General features: G+C 36.1%; 1 protein-coding gene across 1 annotated transcript; it reads right to left on the bottom strand.

Moving 5' to 3' along the window:
• Positions 1 to 7,832: 7,832 nt before the first annotated feature.
• On the bottom strand, positions 7,833 to 10,786 carry LOC104121427 (ras-related protein RABA1f-like). The gene is made up of 2 exons (XM_009633423.4): positions 10,376 to 10,786; positions 7,833 to 8,649 (listed from the first exon to the last, which is right to left on the bottom strand). Exons 1-2 carry the CDS (start codon positions 10,594 to 10,596, stop codon positions 8,217 to 8,219), a joined length of 654 nt encoding a protein of 217 aa, XP_009631718.1. The 5' UTR covers positions 10,597 to 10,786; the 3' UTR covers positions 7,833 to 8,216.
• Positions 10,787 to 19,940: the final 9,154 nt, after the last annotated feature.

The following is a 19,940-nucleotide window of genomic DNA, read 5'->3' as shown; positions in this document are numbered from 1 at the left end:
AAATATGGCTACAAGAGCTCGAATGAGTGTCAACTATAGTATCATGCCTCATTGTTCGTGGGTGCCACCATCAGCTCCTCATAGTGTTCTTGATAAACTTGATGATGAGATAGAAAAAGAAGAGTTTGGGGTTGACATATCTGATCAGTATAGTGTTAATCATTATGCTTTTCCGGTGCCACAATCTGATGATAATCTTGATGATGAAATTGAAGAAGAAATAGAAGAAGAAGAAGAAGAAGAAGAAGAAGAAGAAGAAGAAGAAGAAGAAGAAGAAGAAGAAGAAGAAGAAGAAGAAGAAGAAGAAGAAGAAGAAGAAGAAGAAGAAGAAGAAGAAGAAGAAGAAGAAGAAGAAGAAGAAGAAGAAGAAGAAGAAGAAGAAGAAGAAGAAGAAGAAGAAGAAGAAGAAGAGTTTGGGGTTGACATATATGATAGTCTTGATAGAGAAATAGAAAAAGAGTTTGGGATTGACATATCTGAGTATTTAGAAACAAGAATATTTTATGCTCCAATATGTGAAGATGAAGAAAAAGATGCATGTTTCATCTGTGCATATGAATATGAATATGATGATATCATTGGCACACTTCAATGTGGCCATGACTTTCATGCAGATTGCGCCAAGAAGTGGCTACTGACGAGGACGAAATCATGTCCGTGTTGTAGCGATCCAGTTCTGCCCATCCATGATTAATCTTGAGAATTCAATGATAGCTCTAGTTTTGTATCAGTATTATTGTTATTACTTTTATCTTTACTCATCGTAGTTACTGACCTATCAAACTTTTAGTATTTTAGTCTTAGCTGATTTGAGTTTCTGCTGTTTAAGTGATTCTGTAATACTTTAGACATGGGATTAAGAAGAAACCCTCCCTAGGAGGTGGGCTTCTTAATTCCATTAAGGCAAGAATTATTAGCAGGTTTTGTTTGTTTTTGAGCTTGATTAGAGAAGACAGCAGACCGGGTTGTGGCCTAGCTGAAGTTTTGTAATTCTCTTGGTGATTAATAAAAAACTTTAGTACCATAAAAAAGTTGTCTGTCCCCTGTTCGTTCCTAGTGCTGTGGCTACTTTTTGGCACATATGCTTATAACACAAATGGAGTTCTGTGGATACTGGCCATGTAACCTTTTTACGTCATCTATAACACAATTTCATGGGTCAAACTGGTATTTATGATTTTCTCGAGCGACCCCAAATTAAAGAGCTAATCAGTTCCCTACATATGTGGGGCACATGTTAAAGAAAAACAAAGAAGAAAATTGGAGGTGCGTAACTTTGTTGACAATTTTGTTGAAGAAAATGGGAGGTGACTAATTTTGTTGACAACTTTGTTGAAAAAAATGGGAGGTGCCTAACTTTGTTGAAAAATTATACGATTAAATCAACAATAAGACAACTTCTTTGTAATAGTTGAATGGCATCTCTTACTATAAATAGAGGCCTCAATTCTTCATTTCAATCACACCAACATAAGAGAGAAGCAATAGAAGTTAGAGAGAGTAATCCACAGATTGTAGTCTGTGAGATAAATAGTGAGTGTGAGTAATATTGTAGTGGAGTATTTTAAATAAAGAGTGTTATTTCTTTCAAGATTGTAGTAGTCTATTGACACTACTAAATTGTAAAATTATAGTGGTTATATTGCTCCGCTCGGGTATTGTATTTTGCCCATTAAAAGAGTTGGTGTCGTTGTTACTCTCTTATGTTATTATTATTTGTCGTGGATATTATTCCTGGGCGGGATTATTATTTTTCCCAACAACGTGGTATCAGAGCCATGGCAAATAATAGTACGTTGTCTTTTCAGTACCTCCGTCTCACAAAATATAATTATCAGAAATGGTGTCTACGTATGAAAGTCATTCTTGGCTCTCAGGATGTGTGGAAAATCGTAGATAGAAGGTATGCAAAACCCGATAATGAGGAAGATCTTCCTCAAAATGAAAAAGATGTCTTAGCAAAGACAAGGAAGAAGGATCAACAAGCCCTCACGCTCATCCATCAATGTCTGGATGATGCCATGTTCGAGAAGGTGGCGGATGCTACCACCTCAAAGGAAGCTTGGGAGATTTTACAAAATTCTCTTCAAGGAGTTGACAAGGTGAGGAAAGTAAAACTTCAAACTCTAAAGGCTGATTTTGAAGTTTTAAAAATGAAAGAATCCGAATGCATTTCAGATTATTGTTCAAAAGTGAAGGCTATTGTAAATCAATTAAGAAGATATGGGGAGGACATAAAAGATGTCTGTGTGGTAGAAAAGATCTTTCGCACTTTAACACCTAAATTTAATTTTGTGGTGTGTGATATTGAGGAGTCTAAAGATTTAAACTCTATGATGGTAGAGCAATTGGAGGTTATTTACAAGACCCATGAAGAAAAGATCAAGAAGAGATAAGAAGTGTTATTGGAGCAACTTCTTAAAACTCAGGCATCCTTCAAAGATTATAGAGGTAAAAAGAGCTATCGAGGGAATGGGCGGGGACGAGGCTGTGGTAGTCATGGAAGAGGAAGAAGCAACGCTAACAACTTCAACAATGAAATTAAAATCCACCAGACATTCAGAGGTCGTGATCGTGGACGACATAGAGGAGGAAGAGGACGTGGCTACTACCAAGAAATGGACAAAGGTATAACAAATCCAAAATTGAGTGCTATAATTGTCATAAATTTGGCCAGTACTCTTAAGAATATCGTAGCAATGTTAAAGAAAAAGCTAACCTTGTTGACGACAAAAAAGAAGAAGTTGAGTCAACGCTGTTGATGGCACTGAAGGAAGAAGATACGGATGATTGCAGCTGGTGGTATTTGGACAATGGAGCAAGCAATCATATGTGTGGATGCAAAGAGAAGTTTGTAGAGATCAATAAAATGGTGAGAGGTAATGTGTCCTTTAGAGATACCTCAAAGATTCAAATTGAAGGGATAGGTACGATTCTAATCTCCTGTAAAGATGGTAGTCACAAGTTAATTCAAGATGTTTATTATGTCACAAAATTAAAAAGTAATATTTTGAGTTTGGGCCAACTTCTTAAAAAGGAATATGACATCCACATGAAAAATATGCATCTTTGGCTTAGAGATTCAAGTGGAATTCTAATTGCTAAAGTGCATATGGCTAAGAATAGATTATTCTCTTTGAATCTTAAGAAAATTGATGCAAAGTGTTTAAAGGCTAATGTACAAGATGAATCATGGTATTGGCACATACGATTTGGGCACTTAAATTTGAAGCGCTCAAATCAATGGGAGAAAAGAACATGATGCATGGGATACCATCAATAAGTCATCCCAATCAATTGTGTAAAGCTTGTCTTCTTGGAAAACATGCAAGGAGGAGTTTTCCAAAGGAGGCCATGTCAAGATCAACCAAGCCGTTTCAGCTTGTTCACACTTATGTGTGTGAACCAATCAATCTACCTTCCTTTGGTAAAAATAAATACTTTCTACTTTTTATTGATGACTTAAGTAGAAAGACTTGGGTTTATTTCTTGAACCAAAAATCTGAAGCTTTTGTTACTTTTAAAAATTTTAAAGTACTTGTAGAAAAAGAAAGTGGCTATAAAATAAAAGCTTTAAGGTCCGATAGAGGAGGCGAATTCACTTTAAAAGAATTTAATGACTTTTGTAAATCTCATGAAATTCGTCACCTTCTAACGGTACCTTATTCACCCCAACAAAATAGAGTTACAGAGAGAAAGAATCGAACGATTCTTAATATAGCTAGATGTATGTTAAAAGCTAAAAATATACCCAAGGAATTTTGGGCAGAAGCTGTATCTTGTGCAGTTTATTTGAACAACAGATCTCCAACAAAGAATGTTAGAGATCAAACCCCTCAAGAAGCATGGAGTGGAAGAAAGCCAAGTGTCAAGCACTTGAGAATCTTTGGGAGCAGAGCCTATGCTCATGTGCCACATCAAGGGAGAGCGAAGCTTGACGATCGAAGTGTCAAACATGTGTTTGTTGGCTATGATACGAGTTCAAAAGGCTACAAGTTATACAACCCAAGTAGCGGCAAGATGGTGGTAAGTCGCGATGTTGGATTTGATGAATGATTGGCATGGAACTGGGAAGCTCAGGAAGAAACTTCATATGATTTTCTTCCATACTTTGGTGATGAACAAGAACCAGAGACCGTGCAACCTGTGTAGGATAAAACTCCACCTCCTTCTCCAACAAATGTTGCATCTCTCTTTTCTCAAGAAAGTTCAAATTAACAACCGCATAGGACAAGGAGTATTCAAGAACTCTATGAGGACACCGAGGAAGTTACTAATTTTAATTTTTTATATTGTCTCTTTGCTGATAGTGAACCAATAAACTTTGATGAAGCTATTGAAGACAAAGGGTGGAGACAAGCCATGCAGGAGGAGATCGAGTCAATAGAGAAGAACAACACTTGGGAGTTAACAACACTTCCCAAGGGTCATCGAGCAATTGGAGTTAAATAGGTATACAAGGCAAAGAAGAATGTTGATGGAGATGTGGAGAGATACAAGGCACGACTTGTGGCTAAAGGCTACAAGCAAAGGCAAGGCATTGACTATGAAGAAGTCTATGCACCTATTGCCCGCATGGAGACGATTCGTTTGCTTATCTCTTTGGCGGCGCAAATGAAGTGGAAGATCCATCAACTAGATGTCAAGTCAGCTTTTTTAAATGGCTATCTTGAAGAAGAAGTCTATGTTGAACAACCATTGGGCTTTGTGGTAAATAACCACGAAGATAAAGTATTGCGGTTGAAGAAAGCTTTATATGGATTAAAACAAGCCCCACAAGCATGGAATAGTTGTATCGACAAGTATTTTCAAATATAATGGGTTTACTCGTTGTCTCCATGAATATGCTCTTTACCTTAAAGTTTATACTAATGGAGATATCTTGCTTGTTTGTCTTTATGTTGACGATCTTATTTTCACGGGTAATAACCCAAGTTTGTTTGAAACTTTTAAGAAAGATATATCTCGTGAGTTCGAGATGACAGATGTAGGGCTCATGTCATACTACTTGGGCCTAGAAGTGAAGCAGATGGAGGATGGATTTTTCATCTCTCAAGAAAGCTATACAAAGAAGATCTTGAAGAAGTTCAACATGCTCGATTGCAATCCCGTGAATACACTGATGGAGAGTGGGACAAAATTGTCCAAGTTTGATGAAGGAGAAAATGTGGATCCGACATTTTTCAAAAGTCTTGTGGGAAGATTGAGGTACTTGACTTGTATTAGGTCAGATATACTCTTTGCAGTTATAGTAGTAAGAAGTTTCATGGAAGCTCCTACCTCCACCCATTTGAAAGTCACTAGAAGAATTCTTCGTTACCTAAAAGGTACGATCGATATTGGGTTATTTTATTCTTCTTCTAATGATTTCAATCTTATGGGATTTTGTGGTAGTGATTATGTGAGAGATATTGATGATAGAAAAAGCACAACTGGCTTTGTGTTTTTCTTGGGTGATTTTATTATTTCTTGGAGTTCAAAGAAACTGTCCATAGTTACTCTCTCGACTTGTGAAGCCGAATATATAGCAGCAACATCATCTACCTGTTATGTTATTTGGCTAAGAAGATTATTGAAGGAGCTCAATTTGCCACAAATTGAAGCTACATAGATTTGTTTTGATAACAAATTTGCATAGGCACTCGCCAAGAATCCGGTGTATCATGATCGAAGCAAGCATATAGATACAAGATATCACTTCTTCAGAGAGTGCATTGCCAAGAAGGAAGTCAAGCTCAAATATGTGAAGTCTCATGATCAAGCTGCAGATATCTTTACAAAACCTCTTAAGTTTGAGGATTTTTAGAGATTGAGATCAAGTCTTGGAATGAAAAAGAAAAATCAAAATTAAGGGAGAGATTTGTGGGGTTCAAATAAGAAAAACAAAGAAGAAAATGTGAGGTGTCTAACTTTGTTGACAACTTTGTTGAACAAAATGGGAGGTGCCTAATTTTGTTGACAACTTTGTTAAAGAAAAATGTGAGGTGCCTAACTTTGTTGAAAAATTATAGGACTAAATCAACAACAAGACATTTTCTTTGTAGTAGTTGAATGACACCCTTACTATAAATAGAGGCATCTAGGGGTGTTCAAAACCAAACCAAAACCGAAAACCAAACCGAAACCGAAACTTAATGGCTTATTGGTATCGGGTTAACGGTTTAACGGACGGGGAACAGATTGAAATTTTTTTATTAACGGCCTATCGGTTTGGGGGCGGATTATTCAATTTTCTTAACGGATAATCCGTTAACCCGTTAAGAATATATATATATATATATAATTTATTTTTATTCATATATATTAAATATCAAAAACTCTTCCACTTCTTCCAGCTATTTGCTTAGCTTATTCTCCCACCCTACTATAAGATTGTTTAAGCTGTTGTCTATGGTTCACCTCAGCTTTGTTTTTTAAAATTAATGCATATTGTCTATGTTTAATAGAAGAATAACAGTGTTGTTGCCACAACTTTTATCCCACAATATTGACAATAGTACTGTCTTGAATTATGTTCTGGGGAAATAGCGCATCTGCGTTTCCTGTAAATTGTTTACTACTTATAATCCATCCCTATTTCTATACATAACTGCCTTTTGCTCGGTGTTGTTTGTATGGTTAATGATATAGCGTGAAATGCCTGGTTAAGAGTTTAAGTTAGAAATTTGAAGTTGTTGTTTGAACTTTGAAGGTGCATAAATTCAAGCTATAATAGGCGTTAGCTGCAGGCCAAACATTTCTGTGTATTCTGCTCACTTATGGATTAATCATTTTAAAATATGTATCCTGGACTCACTTTGAATATAGACTGAAATTTCCTATTATGAATTTGTATGCTAGGCGTTAACAGACATATGTATGTCTGGACTCATGTAATGTAGTCTGCTTTGGGATTTAATGGTAGGCGTTAACATACATGTATGTCTGGACTCATATGTAGTCTGTTTTGGGATGTAATCTAGCCTATAATGTGTTCTACTTTTTTTACTCTACAACACATGACACACTACATTATTCTTATATAGGCGTTAGCAGACATGTTTGTCGGGACTCAATGTGTAATTTCCTATTATGAATTTGTATGCTAGGCGGTCAACAAACAATTAATGCACGCAATATAAATTTAATTAGGCCGATAAACCGCCCGATAAGAGCTAAACCGATACCAATCCGCCCGATATCTTATCGGGTGGCTAGCGGATTAATACATTTAAAAGCCGATAACCGTTAAGCCAAACCGTTAAGAGTAATTAACCGCCAAATCCGCCCGATAAGCAGCCCTAGAGGCATCCATTCTTCATTTCAATCACACCAAAATAATAGAGAAGCAATATAAGTTAGAGAGAGTAATCTTCAGATTGTAGTCCGTGAGATAAATAGTGAGTGAATAATATTGTAATGAAATGTTTTAAATAAAGAGTGTTATTTCTTTCAAGATTATAGTAGTCTCTTGACACTACTGAGTTGCAATATTATAGTGGTTATATTGCTCTGCTCGGGTATTGTATTTTACCCATTAAAAAAGTTGGTGTCATTATTACTCTCTTGTGTTATTATTATTTATCGTGGATATTATTCCTGGACGGAATCATTATTTTTCCCAACAACATCGAAGGCAAACTTTTAAGATCTACCAAAAGTATAAGACTGAAAAAGCGTCCTCGGCATACTCCTCACATCACAGTAAATATTACTGAATCTAAACCAAAATATTGTTCCAAAAGAAGGGCAGTAATAAGACAATCAGTCAACAACTAATCAAAATAACGTGTACAAAATTGGCACAAACAGAGAGAGAGAGAGAGCACTAATATCTTCTGTAACATGAGAAATTGAAAATATTCGTCAGTCCATGACTAATCAAACAATCAAGTACAAGGCAGGATAAAATGTGTTCATACACGTATCAGTTCAAATCTTTTCCAAACAAATATACCCTATCTTAGAGGTCCACAAGAAGCTAATACTATAATCATTGACCAAGGGAAGCAAAATATAGAAACAAGGATAAAGAATGCTATGAAGTCACTTGGATAATCAATCTTGGGGCTGCACTCAATTCAGTAATGCCTAGTGGGTCCAGTTAATAAAGCTCCCATTGATAAGCAATCCATGTGGTTACTTCCTAGTATATAGAGGGAGAAGTACAACTGCCATGTCAATTTTTGTGCTCAAAACAAAGAGAACCTCTTCAACCATTCGTATTACTCTTTGTTCTAAGAAGAACAGCACCCGGCTTTCTTTACTTCAGAAACATCATCCTTCCCTCCAACATTAATAGTTTGCCCCTTCGGTAATGCTGCAGGGTCATCTCCTACTTCAAGAGCTTTCCTGCTAACAACGCGGTGTATTTGAGTGAGCACTTCTGTGAAGGCATTGTCCACGTTCATGGACTCCAACGCAGATGTTTCCATGAAAAACGTACTTTCCTTCTCAGCAAACGTCTTGGCATCCTCAGTTGAAACAGCCCGCAGATGACGCAAATCTGCCTTATTACCCACCAGCATTATGACAATGCTAGAGTCGGTGTGGTCTCGGAGCTCTTTTAACCATCTCTCTACATTCTCAAAGGTTACATGACGAGTGACATCATAGACAAGCAATGCACCGACAGCTCCTCGATAGTAGGCACTTGTGATTGCGCGATATCTTAAACAAAGAGCACAAATTGAGAAATTATTATGATAAAAAACATCGAATCAAAACATTTCCATATTGGAAAGTACGATAGAAAATAACATAGTAATTGTACCAGGAAAAACAAGATGAACATAAAATATTTATAGGACCTTAGACTGTAAAAGCTATAGAAACATGGGTCAGTCAAGGCTGGAAACCTACTACAACAATAGATAGGAGAAAATAAGGAATGAAAAGAGGCCCCTAGTACATCAAACTTATTTATAACAAGAACATGACCACATCTCATTTCAGACTTCAAAACGAACGAAAAAATAACAGCTGAAATCATTTCAGAGATCAATGTTAGCCTAATGAAACAAAATCAAGAAAGAACATTTCATCTTAGATCTATGATTCAAAAAAAGTGAAGACTAATTTAACTTTGAAGACTGATCCCCTTGGGGTAGGGTGGGCAGAAATCTATAAACTCAAAAGGTCACTGTTGTAGCCTTGCCATCCTAGCTGATCACCTGGCTCTTTTGTTTGAGGAAAACCACATGAAATACATTAAACTCTATGATTAGGCGGTGGAATACAATAAAAGGGAGATTCAAGGAGAGCCAGAAAAGAGCTTGAACTCCTTTTCTAGCCTGGGCATGCAGCTCACTTGTGAAGTGGTCTCAGTAACAATTGGAGGCTAGCTTGTTCTGGACGAGAAATATAAGGAAAAAAAGTCATTGGCTTTCTGAGAGCAATCTGTCCAATTCTCTTGCCCTCGAATTACGAAAAGACTGTTGGTGCTAGAAGAAAAAAAGGCAGTGGTTTTACCTATGAGACTGAGATTTCAGGGGCGGAGCTAGTTTGAAGGAAGGGGGTTCAATTGAGCCTCCTTCGCTGAACAATTATAATAGGGCTAAAACTAGTTATTTTGGTTATATATAAGCGATTGAATCCCCTTGACATAAGGAAAAGTTCTAGAAAGTGGTAAAAGGGGTTCAAAATATGACTTTAGGTCATAGGTTCAAATCCCAAGTATGACAATTTTTGAATCCCTCTTGTTTAAATTCCTGGTTCCAGTTTCCACCACTGTGAGACAAGAAATCTCCAAAATTTATTCACACAGAACAGTTCTGTGCTTCTTACTCTCACAATCTCATACAGTTCAATATGTTATCAAAAGCAAAGAGTGAAAAAACAATTTGGGCTTTATGAAAGCAAAAACCTTTGATGAAGAAGTGAAATTGAAAGATAAAAATATCACAATGTGTAGTTCAAGAATAATAACAACAATTATATAACCAGAAGAACCGGAAAAAAATACAACTAGGTAAAGTATTCAGGTGGCAATTTTTTCGACGGTGGTGTTCGGGCCAGCTTGCACACACTCAACTATTCCGAGTACCTGTTAGCTCCCACCAACATAGGTACGGGTATTTAGGTGGCATTTGTTTCAGCAAAAATTGACATTTTTTCTTTTCAACCAAAGGCAATTAGATTTTTTTTTTGTTGCAAAACCTGAGCTTTCTCTAATGATAAATTTGAAATAAAAAATGTCAACATTTTCTGATACAAACACCATCTATCGTTTAGTAATGTTCGTATCAGATCTGATTTTGCCACAAAAACGGAACCCTAACAAGTTATATAACGTCAATTGAGCAAAGCAATTTGTATCAGAATTTCAGATCTCAAATATTTACAGTTCAATGAATACAGTAAAAAAGGAAATTGAGTAAATGAAAAATGGAGATACCGTTCTTGACCGGCGGTATCCCAAATCTGAGCCTTGACCACTTTATCGTCTACACGAATGCTACGAGTGGCGAATTCAACGCCGATCGTTGACTTTGACTCGAGACTGAACTCGTTGCGAGTGAATCTGGAGAGGAGGTTGGATTTACCGACGCCGGAATCGCCGATCAATACAACCTTGAATAAATAATCGTAATCGTCGTCCGCTCTGTATGCGCCCATTACTGTCTATTCTAGGTCTCTCAGTGTGTGTCTGTGTGTGTACAGAGGAGGAGATATGATGGGTTTGGGAAGAAATGCAGAAAGAGGAGCGGAGTGGAGCACCGCTACAAGGAGGAGAGGGACACCTATTCAAAGATTTTAGGCACGTTCATTCTACTTTTTTACGTGACCCTCTTAATGGTCCAAATATGTATATGTTTTTTCAATTTCTAAATTTAGTTGCAAAAGACCGGAAATAATTGTGGGGTGTCCACCGGGGCGGGCGTTCGGTCGATTCGGTTCGTTTTGAAAAAATTCGGTTCGATTATTTGATTTTTGGTTTTGTAAAAGTAGTAATCGAAATCGAACTGAAATAAGTTCGGTTCAGTTCGGTTTTTTAATTTCGATTCGGTTTATTTCTATTCGGTTTTCGGTTTGAACATTATCATATTGGGCTCTCTATATATAATAATTGGACTGACGAATTTGTTGGTTTTATTTCAAAATTTCGGCAAGTTAGAATAAAATGGTAAGTTTGGATTGGGTCTTTGATGGACTTCAAAATTGGGCCTATATTATTACCTATGGGCTTAGCCTATGTATAACTTAAAGAATCTACATGCTAATAATTCGTTTTTTCAGTTAACCGAACCAAATAAATTAATAACCGAAAACCGAATCGAAAAATTCAAATTTTAAAATTTAAAACTGAAACCGACCGAAAAAACTGAAACCGAAATAAAAATATTTTCGGTCGGTCGATTTCTTCGGTTCATACCGAAATATGCCCACCCCTAGTGTCCACACACAAGACTAATGTCCGGGAGAAGTCTGAGTACCCGATGAGTTACTATTGTTTCGACCTTTGGCTTCTCAAGGAGTCTCTTTTACCATCTTAATATTTATGGTGTGCATTAGGGCGATACACAATTTTAAATGTGGGGTAGGGAGATTGTTTGGGTAATTTTCTTTGTCATTTTAACTTAGTTGTAATACTCTTTCGTAACTTAGTGGTTGCTTAAAAAAAGGAAGAAATTTTTATAAACACTAAAATCTTGTTGTCTTAAATCGCACACGCAAGTATACGCAGTCAATCAAGTAATAAAGAGTGAGTAGAGTATCATTCCCACGAAAACTTATGATCAATTATCAACTAAATCAAGCAAATTCTTATTTATCGTGTTAAGAACAATTTTAAGGTGATATTTTTTTATTAATTCTACTACTTGAGTTGTGATTAAAAATAAGAACTAATTAACTAACATACTTAGCACGAAGATTTTAATTCAATTAGAACTAATATTCTAGGGTCGTAATTGGATAATAATCCTATTGAATTCTTCAATCAACTCAACTTATTAATTAATCTGGGCTATTAGTGTTACACCCCACGCCTAAATAAAAGCTTGGTAAGTGTGGCTTTTAGCACGACCAATCAGTCGGCGACGCGTTGAGGGCAGGAGATAGCTACACATTTTATTAAGATTCCGCCAGTTGTCACCGGGTGCTACACCCGGGGAGGGGCAACCCACTTTGCATGTGGAGCGGCAGAACTTCCTATGCTTGGTAACGGTATAAAAGGGGTAGGGAGACTCATTCTCTCTCATTCTAGAAGTATCACCAACACTTATTCTCCCAAAATACTCTCTACGCCCCTTTAGTGTCTCCAAGCAAATTACGGCAAAGTCGAAGATGAATCTGAATCTAGCAAGATCTAGAGTGAAGAAGCTTGGAATTATCTTTGTAATAGTTATTATCTTGTTGCATCGACTTTGGAAATTCGTTGAAGGCGAGGTTAACCATCCTAGAGGTGTAGCTAGTTCTTCAATAAAGTATGTAGGGCAACCTTTTTTTCTTGGCATAAGTTAGGGTAAGTCTCTCCTTCCTTCTAAATGATTCCTGCACTATAAGGTCTGGTAGTTCTAAACCCCTCTCAATGATGTTGTTCTATCCCTGTACATTTCTATTGGTGGCATTCCTTGTAAAGTCTAAAATATTCCAGCTGGTATTTTGAGGTCATAGTGCTTGATTCATTCTGAGTTTAAAATAATATCTCTTGAAATTGGCATCGCATTGCACTTATATTTATATGTATCTATTTACTTTACTGAGACGTGCTAGAAACGATCGGGTACAATACCTATTGTACAACCACTGATCAGTTGGGTACGATAGATATAATGTGATATACTACCGAGCCCTTATGTAGCCGGGTACGACTGAGCCATTGTGTGGTCGGGTACGACCGAGCTCTCTAAGAATGTCAGGTACGGAACGATGTGATATAAGACACTATCGAGCCCTCATGTGGTGGGATATGACCGATACCTCTATGACGTCGGGTATGATGTGATATAGGAAATAAATCTTACCGAGTCCTCTACGAGGCCAGAGTACAATATAAAGTAAGATGCCCCAACAAAAGGCTAAGTAATTCTATATTGTATTTAATGCATAGATTCAGTAAGTGGCTAACCATTCGTAAAGTTGCATCTTTATAAGTTATGGCTTCTATAGTTTATGCCCTTGGTGGCTTGTATTCGGTACCCAAGTTGAAATCATGCAATCATATCTCTAATATATATTATATCTCTGATTTACATGCTTCCTTAGCCTTACATACTCAGTGTATTTTTCGTACTGACGCCTCTTTCTTTTGGGTGTTGTGTTCATGCCCACAGGTACAGATTGGCCTGGCGATGCCCCTCTCCGGTAGGTGCGCAATTTAGTTATTGGTTGTTGCTCTCTACTTCTTTGGAGTAGCTTTTCAAAGGTCTATATGTACTAAAGCATGTGTCTTAATAATTTTGTGTATGGTGGGGCCCTGTCCCAAGCAACTTGTGCAAACGTATATTTCTTTTGGTACTCTTAGAGGCTTGCATACTAGGGTTAGTGTTCGGTTATATGCAAAGGTTGGATATGATTATGTTGGTGATCATGTATAAAATGCAGTGTTTCTTTTACTAATCAATTGTACACTTTTTAATTCTGGTGATTATTACTTGGAGGCCTCAATGGCCCAAATTGTATGAATAAAAAGATGTATGGGCATGTTTCGGTTCGCGCAGGCCTCCGGGCATCGGTTGCCGGTCACACCTCCCAAGGTTGGGATGTGACAATTATCCTACAACGACAATAATACTTGTAAAAATTTGACAACTTATACTCGTCTATTCAATTTATTCTAAACCTAATATTTCTATGAGATTAGAGATAAAAAGAACGCATTGATAACCTCTTGCACGATAGGCTAAGCACGGCAAATAGGTATATTTCTATCAGTATTCGTAAATTAATTCCCCAATGACTAGGTTTAAGATCGCGCTCTATTCAATCCTTTTACAATCAAGAATTACCTTTTTCAAGTTCAACTCAAGATTCATATATAGTATTTCATTGTTAGCTAGGTGGTAAAATAATTAGGCTCAAGATATGAATAAACAATATAATATGATAAATTAAATTGTAATATCAATATTCGAATATCAACATTCATATAAAATGATAACCTTAGAATAAACGAGTTTAGCCACACATAGTCATGGTAGAAATCTCAAGTAATTCCAAATAATACATAAAAACAATAAAATAAGGGAAAAATTAGAACTGGGGACTAATTTCACGGCCTCCAAACTATGTGATAGCTTTATCTATGCTTCCAAGTGTGTTAGATGACCTAAAATATGTGTTTTTAACTTATATATGCATACAAAGTCGTGGGGGCAGAGTTTTCCTTTTCTTTTTCCTTTTCCGAGTCAACTTCACAGATTGATGCTACGCAGGATGCTTCACGTCCGATTCAGTTTGAACTTCCTAGCAACTCCGATGCACCCAGGTGCAGATGCTAAGGCGGAGATTTTCTTGAGACTTCACTACTAAGGTTGTTGACTATCCAATTTGCATGCTAAGTTGCAAGCAAATCTTGCACACTTTGTTCCTTTAACCGAAGTATATTTTTGTTACATTTTTATATCCGAAAGTCCTGAACTACCACACACTACTCAGCTAGTATAAAAATTAATAATTAATATAATTTAGGCATATTCACCATAAAATAGCACCATAAAGCAGTTAAAATATGGGTAAAGTAACATTAAAATATATAACAATATGTCCAACATCACCACCCCACACTTAAAGTTTTGTTCGTCCTCGAGCAGTAAAGTCAACCTATAATAGACCGAACAAAATTAAGCTCATCTCTTAGGCCTCAACTACCAAAGTTTTCAATTAAGCACATCAAACTCATAACTAAGTCACACTTTCAATTTAAGTTCAAGCACACCCATGACATTGGTTGATACCAACAATTAGCCCCTTGCACATGAATTGTTTAACTTACCTCCCCATGTTCAAAATAATCAAATAGCAAATTTGGGACATCTCAACCTCAAAAACTCACTCCGTAGCATAACTACTTCGAGGCCAACTTACTTGCTCTGGCTAAAGAGCCTAATAAATTCACCTATCCATCATGAAATATGTTCCCTCACCACAAAACAAAAAGAGATAGTCCACACACTCAAATAAAATTCGAACGTAACTTAAGGACTTCAAACAATGAAAGAAATCACTCACTCTCTCAAAGAAGTTCACATGCGCACAAAAGGTACCAAAGGCTTGCTAGTTAAGTAAATCTCTACTAATGTAGGCATGCTCAGTCTAAAATTAATTAGGACTTCTTAAGGGTTGTAATGTATGCTAAGGGACGGGTAGAATGAATATGGGTAATAGTGACTTAGCTTTCCCGACCACTTACTGTTGCACCCTATTTTGCACGAGTCAAAACAAGATTCAACTTGTGGGTTCTCTGTTGTTGATAATAGAGAGTCGCCACCTAATATTTAAAGGTATACTAGGGTACCTATTTAATTACTAAAAGTCATGTTCTTTATTAGTCTGCTAACCGGTGATATTTTGGGTAAGGGTTCTTATTTTTCTAAGGGGAATGTGTTAGGCACCCTTTAAAATCTACCTGAGATAGATCCATAGGACTTTGACTAGGTTTAAAAGGTTAGTTGTTTGCATTCTACTTAGTTAATGTTAAAGGGTACGTCTTACTGTATATCTACGTGAGAGTATGATGTTAATAATGGGGATCCGAGATTTTAAAAGTGTATGAGTTTATAAAAAGTCTTGAAAACTAATGTTGGTGTGTATTATTGAAAGAATTAAAAATATGTACATGAATGGTTGATATTTATAAATATGTGGAAAGGGACTAAGTTATAAAATACTTTGTTTGTAAAGAATGGGTGTTCATGTAATTCTAAAAGATGTTGTAAGGAAGTGAGCTTAAGATATACCTTAGCTTCTAAAATCATTAAATATTAGACTTGAGGAATCGTCTTAAAAATATTTGTTGGGAGGCAACACTTAGATTTTGAAAGAGTCAATTTTCTGTTTTAGAAAGCCAGTCTTGCGATTCATTTCAAGTTTTTGTAAAAGGGACTGCCATCCTTGCTAAATTATTTCAGCTTCAAAATCTTTATGAAAGGTTAGTAAAACATAACATATTAATAGTGTGAATGGCATAAGATTAACGAATTGAGAATTAGTTACTACCTAATAAATTCTTTTTAACCCTATGTATTTTAAGGCTTGCCTAAGTTATCTATGTAATTCAAAAGATAAAGTAAAATATTAAGTCAAATATTATGAGAGCAGTATCATGCACGTGTAAAATAATATAAATAACGAAATATAATAAAGCAGTAAAGGGGTGAGGAGTCACTCTGGTTTGGGCCTGAAAGAGGTAGGCCCAGCAATCAACAGGGACAAATAATAATAAGCTCCAGACTTTCAGATGCACTGATGCGAGGTTTGGGTGTGAGTTCTTTGACAATTCAGCAGGCCCAATTGGTTCACATGTTCAAAAGAAAGAGAGAAAGTCATTAGATATAATACTCTATAACCATGCATGAAATATATAAGTAAGGGACTTGAAATAAATGTGACAACTAACAGAAACTAAATATTATAAAAGGTTATACTAATGTGGGGTCACATATGGTGAAGTAATTTACATTGAAAATCTTTTGTTGTCATTAAACACTAAACTTAAAAGAAGTAATGAATGTTAATGGATTAGAGGCTAAGGGTAGAGTTCCGCTCAAGGTCAAGCTGCCTTTGAATCCCCTAACACTTTAAAGTTCCCAAGGGTCTCAAGGCCTAGGGAAATGCTTGTGCCAGGGAGAGCAACCCAACCAAAAGCTAAACTCTACTCCCAAATACCCCTAACCATTAACGACTCACTCTTCCCCATAGGTTTAAGTTCCAATGAGGCATTTTCATTGTAAATCCTATCACCACAACAATGCCACACCACAGAAGTGTATGCCTTTCTCATGAGGCCAAAATAGAAACATTATAAGACTACAAGACAGTTTGTCTGCATTTTTACAACCATATTTCCAAACTAAGTGGATGATTAACACATTAAACATGCTCAAAGAGATAAGCTTCAAACACACATAGAAGCAGGGATGCTACTACTAAAGAAACAAACACATGTGATCAAGTATCTTAAGGATAGAGAAAGAGCACACAATTCAAGTTTGTAATAGTTTTTGAACACATATGAATCTGCCTTAACAACCCTTAATTAGACTAATTATATTGGTTTAACTCAAGACTTGTCATTTAGTACACACTGGTTAACAATACGAATGGAAACTTCTGAAAGTATCAACAAGGATTCAAACAAACAGTCATAGTTGGAACCTTTACAAATGCTATCAGAGATATAAAAAATACAACTAGAGTTTCAACAAGACTGCATATTTATAGATTTAAATGGAACTCCTAAGAGTGCTTAACAGAATCTCAAACCATCAGTCTTACTTATCTTTAAAATTGATGACATGATCACCTCTTTCTAAGAGTGTTAACTTTACACTAATCTCATTAAGAACAAGTAGGTTGTTATATCTAAGCAGTAGAAACAAGAGATTTTTCTTAGAGTTCACATGCTAGGTTTAATTCCTTTAAAAATGCTTAGTGAGGCTTCAAGTTAGTGTGAACATGTATGAGATTATGAAGGACAAACAGAAGCAGTGAAAACCCAGAATGAGTGCAGGATCACAAGAGCATACACAAAGGGCACTTAGTAGAGATAATATTAGGGAAGTATTGCCAACAATATCACTATGTGAATTTCACAAGAGGTGAAGGTGTCATCCATAAGCTAGGTCTTGACTTATGTTAGATGATGAGTTGCTAGCTTTATTTAGGAGTCTCTTAAGAGCATTTGCAAAGGTGTTTGTGCTAGTTGATAAGCTAATATTACCTTAACTATATGACATGATTACTTTCTTTTCAAAGAGCTCTAAGTTTCATGTCCATACTGACTTTATTTGAAGGTTAAGGCACATTGCAATACTCAAGCAAAACAGATAATGTCAAAGATTTTCATTAGTTCCAATAGTGGATTACAACATACTCATATAACTTAGCAAGTTCTGATGATACTGGGTGCACATGCATAACCATGAGCATGAGCATGAGGGACAAATGGAGGCCTATTTAGAAACAAAGATGAATGCAAGACTCTCATTCAAGTGCACACATGAGATGCTCCAGTCAAAGTTATAACTTTACAAATAAGATTATGTTTCAAACATCATGGAATCAAGTCAATGACATCATTAAGAAATTCAGGACAATGGAGACTTTATACTAAGTATGTTTAGTTCAGCTGTACAGATTGAGGGTGATAATCTAAACATGATGAAGTTTTGTTCAACTTACTGACATAATAGTTAATGACTAGTCACAACGGATATGATTATAGCCTAATTCATAAAAGATAACTTGATCATGACAGAATACATACAAAAATAGTTCCAGGAGTTCATTAGAGTTAACCTAGTTACCTAAGATACCATTTTATGCAATGAGGCTCACAAATGTGATCAACAGTTATATAAAGATACAAAGACTTTCACAGTAATGTCTCAAAGACTGCTTCAGAATTAACAAACTCTCATGTGAAGAAAGAACGTAATTTAAACATTTAAACTGACATACTTCAACTAAGTGAAACCTTGGGATTAGATTGTTCTAATCAAAATCATCAAATACACAACCTCAAGTACAGAACAACAGACTACACTAAACAGAATTAGTGTGATAGACATGAAGGCCACTGCAAAATATTAAAGAAATCTGAAGTCTGAACAAATATAGGAAACTATTAAGGCATATGTCACGACCCAAAATCCATTAAAGGTCATGGTGGCGCTGGACACCACTGTCAAGTAAGCCAACACTAAATAGTTAATTAAATCCTCATTTTAATATTTTTGAAATCGTAAATTTACTTCAATTTATCTAGTAAGAGAAGAAGTTACAGAATAAATAACAATATTTTCCAATTCCAATAGTGAACATCCCATAATCTTTCCAGACCCCGGTGTCACAAGTGCATGAGCATTTTCTAGGAGTTTAAAATAAAATAACATAACTGTCCAGAATACAAATTTAGACAGGAAAGAAAGTACAATACTCTGAAGGAGACTCTGATGGATGCGGATCGTATATAAGATGCAGCTCACCTAAGTCCCCGTAATAACTGCGCTACTGTGCCCACAAGGCCACTAGTCATATATGTACCTGCACAAAACATGCAGCAAGTATAGTATGAGTACGTAAATTAACACGTACCCAGTAAGTATCCCTTCTAACCTCGAAGAAGTAGTGGCGAGGGGTCGACTTCGACACTTACTATGGGCTATAAGTAAATAAAATAATATCATTAAATTAGACATGGATTAATTAATGCGGTTGCAAGCCCATTATTCTGAAGTAAGTAAGCAATTCTTTTCTAATTAAGAACTCTCCAAATTGATTTCCCATTATTTAACAATTTATCTCAGGCCGAGAAGGCAATATCAATTATTACAATTTCCAAATCAATCAATTAAATTATGCGCAAATCATGCCGAGGTCGTATGGCCCAATCCAAAAAATATTTAAACTGTGCACTGCAGAGGGTCCTATGGCGCGAACCATATATGCATCTATTTATTACTGAGGCGCTCGGCCCGATCCACAAATAACAAAATAAAATTCAAGAAAACACAAGTTTTTCATTTACAGTCAAGTATCACATACAAACCTTCAAGTAAGTGAATTTAACCTTATACATTTTTTTAATCAATTTCTATCATGACTAGGTGATTATATTAGCAAGTAAGGGCACAAACATTCCAAGTATAGAATGATACAAGTCCTAAAATACCCGTACAATAGCATAATAGTAGCTACGTATGGACTCTCGTCACTTCGTACGTACGTAGCCCCCACAATTAGGTACAAACATTTATTTAATTCACCTATGGGGTTAAAATCTCTCTTACAAGGTT

This window comes from Nicotiana tomentosiformis, chromosome 6, assembly GCF_000390325.3.
Source record: "Nicotiana tomentosiformis chromosome 6, ASM39032v3, whole genome shotgun sequence".
NCBI classification, from domain to species: Eukaryota; Viridiplantae; Streptophyta; class Magnoliopsida; order Solanales; family Solanaceae; genus Nicotiana; species Nicotiana tomentosiformis.
This window is presented reverse-complemented; position numbering and strand designations above follow the sequence as displayed.